Consider the following 12,498-nt stretch of genomic DNA (forward strand, 5'->3'; position numbering starts at 1 on the left):
GAAGAGAAAGACAGGTGAATAAGCATCATGACTTCCCCAAACAGAGGCTTGTGAGCAAAAAACTACCTTGGAATTGGTGCCAGGAAAGATTGACAAGTTGCTGGAGGCTCAGTGTAGATAACTAGGAGAGTTAAAAACCCCAGAGAGATTGTCAGAACTACACCCAGGAGCTCAGCCAGGTTCTGACAGTAAATCCCGGAGAAAATTGCTTTTCTGAGCATAGTTATTCTTTACAAGGCCTGTCCTCAGGGACAATGAGTTAAGTGGTGCCTGTGGAAAATTCTTCAAGAGATGGGAATACCAGACCACCTTCACCTGCTTCCTAAGAAATCTGTATGCAGGTGAAGAAGCAACAGTTAGAACCTGACATGGAGCAACAGACTGGGTCCAAATTGGGAAAGGAGTATGTCAGGCTGTATATTGTCACCCTGCTTATTTAACTTATATGCAGAGTACATCATAAGAAATGCTGGGCTTTTCTTGTGGATGAAGCACAAGCTGGAATCAAGATTGCCAGGAGAAATATCAATAACCTCAGATACGCAGATGACACTATCCTTATAGTAGAAAGTATTAAAGAGCCTCTTGACGAAAGTGAAAGAGAAGAGTGAAAAAGTTGGCTTACAACTCAACATTCAAAAAGTGAAGATCATGGTATCCGGTCCCATATTTATCACTTCATGGCAAATAGATGGGGAAACATTGGAAACAGTGACAGACTTTATTTTGTTGAGCTCCGAAATCACTGCAGTAGTGAAATCAAAAGAAATCCTTGGAAGAAAGGAATGACCAACCTAGACAGCATCTTAAAAAACAGAGACAATACTTTGCCAACAAAAGTCCATCTAGTCAAAGCTATGGTTTTTCCAGTAGTCATGTATGGATGTGAGAGTTGAAGTATAAAGAAAGCTGAGTGCCAAAGAATTGATGCTTTTGAACTGTGGTGTCGGAGAAGACTCTTGAGAGTCCCTTGGACTACAAGGAGATCAAACCACTTAATCCTGAAGGAAATCAGTCCTGAGTATTCATTGGAAGGACTGATGCTAGAGTTGAAACTCCAATACTTTGGCCACCTGATGTGAAGAACAGAGTCATTAGAAAAGACCCTGATGCTCGGAAAGATTGGTGGCAGGAGGAGAACAGGATGACAGAGGATGAGGTCGTTGGATGGCATCACCAACTCAAGGGACATGAGTTTGAACAAGCTTCAGGAGTTGGTGATGTACAGGGAAGCATGGCGTGCTGTAGTCCAAGGTTTCACAAAGAGACAGACACAATTGAGCAACTGAACTGACTGAAACTCCTGGCCTATTATCAGAGCCTACCTGACTATGAAAAGGCCTGCCCACTCTAGTTCTTGTGTCTCACTCATGGAAACGGGGGGAAACCCTGAGAAATTCTTATTAAGTTCACAGTCCAGGAAAATACATAAGCAAGGAGGCAATTGTCTCAACGCCACTTCTGCCACTAAAAGCTTGGGAAATGCTGGACATGTCACTTATCCTTTCTGAGTTACAGCGTCTTCGTTTGTGAGAGGAGATATTTATATTTTATATCACTAAGATCTTGCTGGCTATGAAATTTTATTTTTCATAGTGTGAAATCTATCTGCTAAATGCATTCACTTAGAAAAGAAACTCAACTATTATTTTCCACTGTGCTCTGTGAAAGAAGTATAATTTTAAGGTTAAAATAACAGATGTTTTGCAGCTTTTAAGCAATGTGATTAAATACACTGAAGATTAACATGTACTTTACGATTTGTTGAAATATAACAAGGCAAATCAGTAAACTTACCTCAGTCTTTTCTGAAACCTCTTATTTTACATTTTTACAGGAACCCTAGAGTAAGACAGGTACTTCCCTCTGGTTGGGGAGCCAGGAATTTGGGGGGTAATTATTGACAACGGTGCTAGGAGTGCCAGGAATTCAATCATGATCTTGCATCTAAGCCGCCTCTTTTGATTCACTTTTTATTAGTAGTAATTGTGATGCTCAAACTCCTTCATATGTCTGTTGATTCTTGTGGGCTTTTTGGCTGTTCCTACATTTAATAAAAACATGGCTATTGACTGGGCACTTAAAATCAAAACAGATACTCTGTTGTTAATTCTCTTTTTCTGTTCAAGATTTCAAAAGTCATTAATAGCACAATCTATGAATATTGTGCAGCAGTGTTTATAGAAATTTATAGAAATATCTAAAAGAACAATCTGAAATTTTACATTTGCTTGTTCTTACACTAATATGAAAGATACTTGGCTATAGTCGTTCTGTTCTAATTTATGTTTGAATGTGAGCTAAATGAATATAAAATTGTTCCTGTCATAGTTTTATGAGTTGTTGATGATCACGACTAATCGTTGATGTAATTTCAAGATAAAACCAGAGAGTGAGGGCTGGTTACTGCATTATTTTTGTGTGTGTGTGATTTTTCTTTCTTTTATTATCAAGAAAATGACTCTTTCCCTAATATATAATAAATTGGCTGGCCAAGATTTGACAGAATTAAAAATCTTAAAATCTGAAAGAGTTTGGTTTGGTGGTCTTAGAGAATGGCTCTAACTTCCCATAAATAAGTTTTATTACTGATATTTTCTTGTAAACTCAAAATATGAATAAACAGCTATATAAAACAGAAAACATTGAAAAATATGCTTTATAAACTTGTAAGACTTTTCACATTGGTGTTACATGTTTTTACAAGACCAGTGTCTGTGCAGTAAAATATATAAAATGATGTATTCCTTGTGTTCTGTCCTATTTTGTGGTAGATTCCAGTAACTGCCAAGACCACATTGGTGGGCTTATGAATGGTGATATCCACACTCCCCACCCATGGTGAATCATTTCATGGTGAGACTCATGAAGGGTGGAGAAAGTTTCAGTGTCTTGAGTCCTCTTGAAGGAAAACATACTGTGAAAGTGCAAGTTTCTTGTCCTAAAGACAATACAAAATTTGCAAGGATTCAGTGACATGTGGTTAGTCCATCTTGAACTCATTATTAGAAACTTGAAAAAATTTAGTATGGTTTCTGCTAAAGAGTGTTTTTTTTAAAACATTATGATTAAATGTATGATTGTTTGTTTTTGTACACTCTTTTGAGTTGGTAATCTTTATAAGTAGCCTAAAAGAGAAGACCTACATTCTATTTTATAGAAGAAATGTAAAATTCCTAAGGGCTCTATGCCCTATGAACTTTACATACACTGACATCCTAGCTAGAAAAATAGCATTTACAGAAAACTGTTAAGTGCACATATCCTTTCATTTGTATTTCTTTTATTCTCTTTCATTTTGTGCCCTCTCTCTGTATATATAGATACACACACATATACATGTATATATAAACACATCTACATAAATTTATAGGCTTCCCTGGTGATTCAGATGGTAATGAATCTGCCTGTAATGCAGGAGATGCTGATTTGATCCCTGGGTCATGAAGATCCCTTGGAGAAAGGAACGGCAACCCACTCCAGTATCCTTGCCTGGAGAATTCCGACAGAGGAGCCAGGAGGGCTTCAGTAATAGGGTTGCATACAGTAGAACACGAATGAGGGACTAAGACACATGTACACACACACCACACGCACACACACACACACACACACGTGCATGCATGCTAAGTTGCTTCAGTCATGTCTGACTCCGACTGTATGGACTATAACTTGCCAGGCTCCTCTGTTCACGAGATTCACTAGGCAAGAATACTGGAGTGGATTGCCATGCCCTTTTCAAGGGGATCTTCCCGACCCAGGGGTCAAACCCGCGTCTTTTAAGTCTCCTGCATTGGCAAGTGGATTCTTTACAACTAGTGCAGAAGATCTAAATGAATTGGAAGTTATACTTGTTTTTCATTTTTCAGAAGACTCAATATGGTTAAGATATCAAATCTTCTGAAAATGACCTATGAAAATTGAAAGTGAAAGTGAAGTTGCTCAGTCGTGTCCGACTCTTTGCGACCCCATGGACTGTAGCCTACCAGGCTCCTCCGTCCATGGGATTTTCCAGGCAAGAATACTGGAGAGGGTTGCCATTTCCTTCTCCAATAAATACATTTCATTTTCAATTAAAACCCTAGGAGGAATTTCTGAACAACTTGATTCTGAATGGAAATGTAAATGACCTATCATAATCAAAGCAACTTAGAAAAAAGCAAAAATAGAGGATGAACAGTACCTGATTTCAAGACAATATAAGTCTGCATTAATCAAGAAAATTTAGTACGTAAAGGTAAATATACAGATCAATTGAGCAGTATAGAAAGTTTATAAATAAGCCCACAAATATGGACAGAGACATACATACATAGACAATTCAGAGGAGAAAGATTTACTTTTTTCAACAAATGTTAAGGGAACAAATTGATCTGCGTGTTAGTTTGCTAGAGCTGCCTTATAAAATTTTATGAACTAAGAGACAACGGAAATTTATTTCTCACAGGTTGGAGCATAAAAGTCCAAGGTCAAGTTGTTAGGAGGGTTAGTTTCCTCTGAAGTCTCTCTCTTTAACTTGTGGGTGGCTGTCTTTTTCTGCTGTCTTCACATGGAATCCCCTCTATGTTTGTGGTGTCCTAATCTCCTCTTTTCATTAGAGCATGCCCTTATCAACCCCCCTTTTCTTTTTTTTTACCTTAATTACCTCTCTAAAGACACAATCTCCAAGTACATTCTGAGGTTCTGGGGGTTAAAACTTCAACATACGGATTTTGGGGGCATTCACTTCAGTCCATGACAGTATCCATTTGCAAACAAATGAATTTCAATTTATACCTAAATATCTGCCCACAGAAAAATTTTCAGGTTAAATGTTTATAGCAACATTATTCATAATTACCCCAAACTGGAAACAACCTAAATCTTCCTCAGTAGGTGAATGGATAAAATTTTTGTTATATTCTTACAATGGATTACTATTCAGCAATAAAACAAATGAATAATTGATACATGCTACATCATGGCTGACCCTCAAAACCATTGTGCCAAGTGAACAAAGCCAGGCACAAGAGATCACATATTTTATGATTCTATTTATACCGAATGTCTATAAAAAGCAAACTTATAGACCAGAAACTAAACGACTGGTCGCCTGAGGCTGAGGGAGGAAACGGGGATTAACTGTAAATGGGTATGAGAGACCTTGTTAGAGGAGATTATAAAAATGTTCTAAAACTGATTTAAGGTGATAATTGCATCGCTTGATAATGTTCCTAATAAGATATAGTGATGGCAAATATATAATAACTAAGTGTATTAGTCATTAGGAAAATGAAAAGTAAACCTTAATAAGATATCACTACACACCTATTGAAATGGCTATATTGAGAATGACTGGATGTACTAATCATTGGCAGTGATGTGGAGGAGTTGGAACACTCACACTCTGCTGGTGGAAACAGAAAATGGTACAACTGCATTGGAAAAAAGTTTGGCAGTTTCCTTTAAAAATAGACATGTAGCTTTTACAAAATCCAGCTATCCACTCCCAGGAGCTTGTCCCAAGGAAATGAAAACATACGTCCATACAAAAAACTGTATACAAGTGTTTGAATAGCTTTATTTGTAATAACTAAAAGCTGGAAATAATCCATCACATGGATTAACAAATGGTGATATAACCTAACAATGGAAGAACACACTGAATGAAAAAAAAAAATCATCTATTGATAAATTTAACAACATAGTGAAGGTCACTCAGCCATGTCCGACTGTTTGCAACCCCATGGACTAGGCAGTCCATGGTATTCTCCAGGCCAGAATACTGAGTGAGTAGCCTTTCCCTTCTCCAGGGGATCTTCCCAGCCCAGGGAATGAACCCAGGTATCCCACATTGCAGGTAGATTTTTTATCAGCTGAGCCACAAGGGAAGCTCTTAACAACATAGGCAGATCACAAAATAATTATGCTGAGTGAAAGGAGCCACATAAACAGCAACAACAACAAGCAATTTGTTGCTGTTCTGTTTCCTAGCCATGTCTGACACTGTGATCCCAAGGACTGCAGCACGTCAGCCTTCCCTGTCCTTCACCATCTCCTGGAGCTTCCTCAAACTCATGTCATCCAACCATCTCATCCTCTGTCATCCCCTTTTCCTCCTGCCCTCAATCTTTCCCAACATCTGGGTCTTTTCTAATGAGTTGGCTCTTTGCATCAGGTGGCTAAAGTATTGCAGCTTCAGCTTCAGCATCAGTCCTTCCAATGAATATTCAGGATTGATTTCCTTTAGGATTGACTGGTTTGATCTTCTTGCAGTCCAAGGGACTCTCAAGAATCTTCTCCAACACCACAGTTCAAAAGCATCTATTCTTCTGTGCTCAGCCTTCTTTATGGTCCAACTCTTAAATCCATACTGAGTACTGGAAAAACCATAGCTTTGAATATACAGACCTTTGTTGGCAAAGTAACATCTCTTCTTTAATACACTGACAAACTCACATAGCATATTAAAAAGTAGAGACATGACTTTGCTTACAAAGTTCAGTACAGTCACAGTCTCATCAAGAGTGACAGGAATTATGTAAGGGAATTCCTGGTTTGGGAAGGGTGAAGATAAGATTGATGAGGTAACTTACAGGTGATGAATGTGTTGACTGTCTTAATACTGGATGGTGTATTAGTCAGGGTTCTCCACAGAAACAGAACTAGTAGAATGTGTGTGTGTGTGTGTGTGTGTGTGTGTGTGTGTGTGTGTGTGTGTGTGTTGTGTGCATAAAGAAAACTTATTATAGGAATTGGCTGAGACAATTATGAAAGCTAAATTCCACAGTTTTCAAGCTGGAGACCCAGCTTGGCGGATAGTGTAATTTAGCCCCAATTGGAATGTCTGATGATTGGGAGCATCCTTGTCCAAACACAGGAGAAGATGAATGTCTCAGCTCAAATAGAGCAAATCATCCTTCCTCTTCCAGGCCCTCAGGGTTGGCTGATGCCCACCAGCATTGGTGAGATTAAATCTTCTTTCTTCAGTCTACCAACAAACAATGTAGTATGTAACAATGCAAGGACACTCAGACCTAAACCTAAACAAAATATTCATTTCAGTTTTTTGTTTGTTTTTATACAGAAACTTACATTGTACTCATTCTGTGCCAGTGGCCATACTAAATGTAGTGAAAATATACCCTTACCTAAGCCTTATAGCAGCTCTCTGAGGTTTTTAAAAAGTATGTATTTGGTTGCACTGGGTCTTACTTGCCACATGTGGGATCTAGTTCCCTGATCAGGGATCAAACCCTGGCCCCCTGCATTGGGAACACAGAGTTCTAGCCACTGGACCACCAGAGAAGTTCCTCTCTGAGGTTTTATAACCACATGATTGAAAATCCTTTCTAATTGTTGTTCAGACCAGCTACTACTACCACTTCAGAGTATCAAATATTCATATCTTCCATACTTTATATAAATTACAATAATATAACATATATTGCTACTAAATATTTTTTATTTTCTTCTTAAGTAAGTTCTAAAGTAATAATCTATTAGAATTTTAGAGGAATGTGTTTCCAATTGAATGCTGTTTTAAAAAGGTATTATTCTTAAGGAATGTTCATGAGCATGTGTATGTGTTGTGTTCAGTTGCTCAGACATGTGTCTGACTCTTTGAGAATGCATGGACTGTAGCCCATGAGGCTCCTCTGTCCATGGAATTTTCTGGGAAAGAATACTGGAGTGGGTTGCCATTTCATCTTCCAGGGGAATTTCTGATGCAGGAATCAAACCTGCTTCTCCTAAATTGGCAGGTGGATTCTTTACCACTGCACCACCAGGGAATACCTATTCATAAGTAAACAGACTGATTATTTGCAGTTTTCAAGTTCAAAATTTGTCATCTAATTTTTATCTGACATTCTGTTAGTCATTCATTAGCATTTCAATAAACTCTAAGATGACTTTTTTTTGAATGACTGATTTTGTTCTTTAGGGTTAAATATTAATGAATGACAAATAGAATGCCAGAAAATATTAGATGACAAATTTGGGGTTAAGTATCCATCAACACTGGAGAAGGAAATGGTAATCCACTCCAGTATTCTTGCCTGGAGAATCCCATGGATAGAGGGACCTGGCAGGCTATAGTCCATGCGGTCACAGGAGTTGGACACAAATTAGCAAATAAACCACCACCATGAACCAACATAGTTACTTCTTCAAGAGATTCTTAAGGACATGGGAATACCAAACCACCTAACCTGCCTCTTGAGAAACACGTGTGCAGGTCAAGAAGCAACAGTTAAAACTGGACATGGAAAACAGACTGGTTCCAAACTGGGAAAGGAATACGTCAAGGTTGTATATTGTCACCCTGCTTATCTAACTTACACACAAAGTACATCGTGTAAAATTCCAGGCTGGATGAATCAAAAGCTGGAATCAGGATTTCTGGGAAAAATATCAACAACCCCAGATATGCAGATGACACTACCCTTACGGCAGAAATTGAAGAGGAACTAAACAGCCTCTTGATAAAGGTGAAAAAGAAGAGTGAAAAAGCTGTCTTAAAACTCAACATTCAAAAAACAAAGTTCATGGCATCCAGTCCCATCACTTCAAGGCAAATAGTTGGGGAAATAATGGAAACAACTGATAGATTTTATTTTCTTGGGCTCCAAAATCACTGTGGACAGTGACGGTAGACATGAAATTAAACAAACAAACAAAAAAACACTTGCTCCTTGAAAGAAAAGTTATGATGAACCTAGATAGTTTATTTAAAAATGGAGACATCATCTTGCCGACAAAGGCCTGTATAATCAAAGCTATAGTTTTTCTAGTGGTCATGTACAGATGTGAGAGGTGTACCATAAAGAAGGCTGAGTGTCAAAGAATTGATGTTTTCAAATTGTGGTGCCGGAGGACTCTTGCCGGAGAGTCCCTTGGACTGCAAGGAGATAAAATCAGTAAATCCTAAAGGAAATCAACCTGGAATATTTACTGGAAGGACTGATGCTGAAGCTGAAGCTCCAATACTTTTGCCACACGATTTGAAGAGCTGACTCATTGGAAATGACCCTGATGCTGGGAAAGATTGAGGAGGAGAAGGGGACAACAGAAGATGAAATTGTTGGATGGTATCACCAACTCAATGGACATAAGTTTGAGCAAATTCCTGGAGATGGTAAAGGTCAAGTAATCCTGGTGTGCTGCAGTTCATCGGGTCACAAAGAGTCAGACATGGCTAGGCGACAGAACAGCAGCAGCAAACCCTTTAGTTAACCCAATACTTTACCCCTTTATGGCTCAATTTCCTCACCACCAGTTACGTAAGATTAATGGATTTCCAGGGTGGTGTTAGTGGTAAAGAACGCATAGGTCAATGCAGGAGATGTAAGAGATGCGGGTTCGATCCCTGGGTCGAAAAGATCCCCTAGAGGAGGATATGGCAACCAACTCCAGTATTCTTGCCTGGAGAATCCCATGAATAGAGGAACCTGGTGGTCTACCAGTCCATAGTGTCCCAAAGAGTCCGACATTACTGCAGCGGCTTAGCATGTACATTTAATACCTCTTCCTTCACTGGATCTTTACCAGAATCTGATAAAATAATGTATTCATTGATTTTAAAGTAATGATTGGAGTATGAAGAAAGAGGACTATAGGGAGAATAAGATGAGCAGTTCCTGTTAGAAGTTTAGATTCTAGCGAAGAATACAGAAAGACAGAAAAAAGAATTACAATTAAATGTAACTTGGATTGAATCCACATTCTAAGGAAACAGTGTCAGAGACTAGCAAAACACTAATATAGAGATGTAAAAGTTAGGACACATTATAAACAACTGGATTTTTACTGTTATTAAACAATTGAATAAAACTGTCATTTTGCTCTTTTAGAATACCTAGGCATTCACTTGTACCTTTATTCTAAATTTTAAACGGTTTTGTTTGCTTTTTTCTTACTTGTGCCCTTTCTATTATCCTTTACTACTTCTAAGATTTGGGGTATATATGTAATTATTGGGCTTCCCCGATGGCTCAGCGATAAAGAATGAACCTGCAATGCAGGAGATGCAGGTTCGATCCCTGGGTGGGGAAGATCACCTGGAGGAGGACACAGCAACCCACTCCAGTATTCTTGCCCAGAGAATCCCATGGACAGAGGAGCCTATATGTAACCCATGAACTGGTGGGCCACAGTCCATAGGGTCCCAAAGAGTCAGACATGACTGAAGCGACTGAGCATGCACACACATATAATTACTACCCTAAGGTCTTCCTCCTAAAACGTATCCTTAGAGGTAACTACTCTTTTTTGATTGAAGGCAGGAGGAGAAAGGGAAGACAGAGGATGAGATGGTTGGATGACATAATTGATTCAATGGACATAAATTTGAGCAAACTCCAGGAGATTGTGAAGGACAGTAAGCAGATGTGCTGCAGTCTGAGAGTCAGGTTGATTCCTAGGCAGGTTGATAAGAAATCCAGGGTCCCCATCCCCCCTCCACCCCCCCTCCACCCCCCGCCCCCAGGAGAAGAAAGGGGTCTGGGGTTCTCAAAGTGGAGATAGGGATCTGGAATTCTCAAGGAGGAGGAAAGGACAAACATCTTTTTTTTCCTCTACATTCCTTAGTCTTAGTCACATAAAAAAAATTTTTTTTTTCTTTAAGCCTGGAACAGATGATTATACAACAAACAACTCAGTTTAAACTCTGTACTAAGGATTATATAACAACAATGTATCCTGCTTCAGGACAGTTTCTCCTTCCTGAAAACCATTTGGCTAATCCTGTTATTTTAAAATGTAAATTATGGGAGTGGGTCTAGTAAGATCTTTACAACCTTGAGCCATTCTTTTGATTTATTGCAATAGCTAATTAAAAAAGTATATAACTCCCTTGCTAACACTAGCAAGAGGGGCACTCTCCAGCCGCCTTCTGATGTCTATGTCAGAAGCTTTCTCTGTCTCTTTTCTTCCTTTAACAAAACTCTGCTACACAAAAGCTCTTGAGTGATCAATTGCAGTCCCTGGTCCCGAAGCTACATCTTCTTCGGAGATCACGAATTCGACATTGTTCACCATAAGCTATAAAGTCCACAAAGACATAGCTGGGTGACTGAACAACAATTATTTTTTGAAGAACTGAATGAAAGATTAAATGAAGGATTGTTCATTTGTGCTTCCAATTTTGTTATACAAGTTTGGAGAAGTTAGCATCAGTCAGGGACAGAGACTCTAAGGGTTTATGTAAGTGGAAGGATTTTGGCTCAAGTCCAGCAAGAAAAAAATTATATAGGATATCAGAACAGGTTTAGCAAGTACAGGTGACTGAAATAGATATGGGGCCAAATTCTATATGTATCAGTCTGTAACTAGATGTTGTTGTTGTTTAGTTGCTAAGTGATGTACAATGCTTTTGCGACCCCATGGACTGTAACCCACCAGGTTCCTCTGTCCTTGGGATATTCCAGGCAAGAATACTGCAGTGGGTTGTCATTTCCTTCTCCAGTGGATCTTCTTGACCCAAGGATTGAACTTGTGTCTCCTGCATTGGCAGGCAGATTCTTTACCAGTGAGTCACTGGGGAAGCCCTCTATAACTAGATGTGTGTCATCAAAAAGGTGTAGCCTTATAAAAAACTGGTGGCAGTTTCCACGTTTTTTCCTACCTTTCCTTTTTCCCTCCTCTGTCCTTCTTCCTTCCTTCTTCTTGCCTTCCTATTTTGCAGAGTTTGTAATCTAAACTGCCATGAATTGTGTTTGCCTTTGTTTTCCCTGAATGAAAGGGCAAGAAATCAGCACAGTCTGCAGTATCTCACAGACACATAGGGAATTGTACCTTTTCTGAAACCGGATTTTGTTTTCTCTCTCTTTGTTTTTAAAGCCAGAACATTTATTGCGCGACTAATCGTTGAAATCCTTAAGATGAACTGGACGCTGCAACAGCCGCTCGCTTGGGTTTAGGTGTTGTGCTTTCACGGAATCTATGCCTGAATCTGCGGTATACAATTTTTAGGTGCCTCATTCGACCAGTCCCGGTGGTATTTCGTCTTTTAGCTTTAGCACTCCAATTATACTTTCTCTTTTGCTTGGCAGGGTAGCCACACTTGCCACAGGTCGACTTCTGAAGGTGGTAGGCCTTAGAGCCACAGCGGCGGCACAGCGTGTGCGTCTTATTCAGACGCTTTCCAAACGATGACGTTCCCTTCGTCATCTTGCTTCTGCCGCCGAGACCAAAGAGCCGGATTTTGTTTTCTTATTCAACATGAAGACGTTCTTTGAACTTGAGTAGGCTTTCTCAAAAATAGATACTCAAAAGGCCATCAGGTCCATGAGGACAGGCTCAACATTACTAGATAATGCAAATTAAAATATCAGTGAGATATCATCTCATTCCTGATAGAATGACCATCACCAAAAAAGAAGAGAGAATGAATGCTGATGTGTATGTGGAAGAGAGGGAACGCAGGCATTGTTGGTATCACTACTGGTATCACTACTGGTATCACGCAGGCACTATTGGTATCACTGTTATTCCATAAGAATATGGGATTTCCTCAAA

The 12,498-nt window shown here is 39.2% G+C and overlaps 1 protein-coding gene across 1 annotated transcript; it reads right to left on the bottom strand.

The window, feature by feature from the left end:
- Positions 1–11,856: 11,856 nt before the first annotated feature.
- On the bottom strand, positions 11,857–12,160 carry LOC145523183 (large ribosomal subunit protein eL37-like). Its single transcript, XM_081533008.1, has one exon. The coding sequence runs from the start codon at positions 12,148–12,150 to the stop codon at positions 11,857–11,859; it is 294 nt and encodes a 97-aa protein (XP_081389134.1). The 5' UTR covers positions 12,151–12,160.
- Positions 12,161–12,498: the final 338 nt, after the last annotated feature.

Source organism: Giraffa tippelskirchi, chromosome 2, assembly GCF_054371585.1.
Source record: "Giraffa tippelskirchi isolate mGirTip1 chromosome 2, T2T-mGirTip1v1.2.pri, whole genome shotgun sequence".
NCBI lineage: Eukaryota > Metazoa > Chordata > Mammalia > Artiodactyla > Giraffidae > Giraffa > Giraffa tippelskirchi.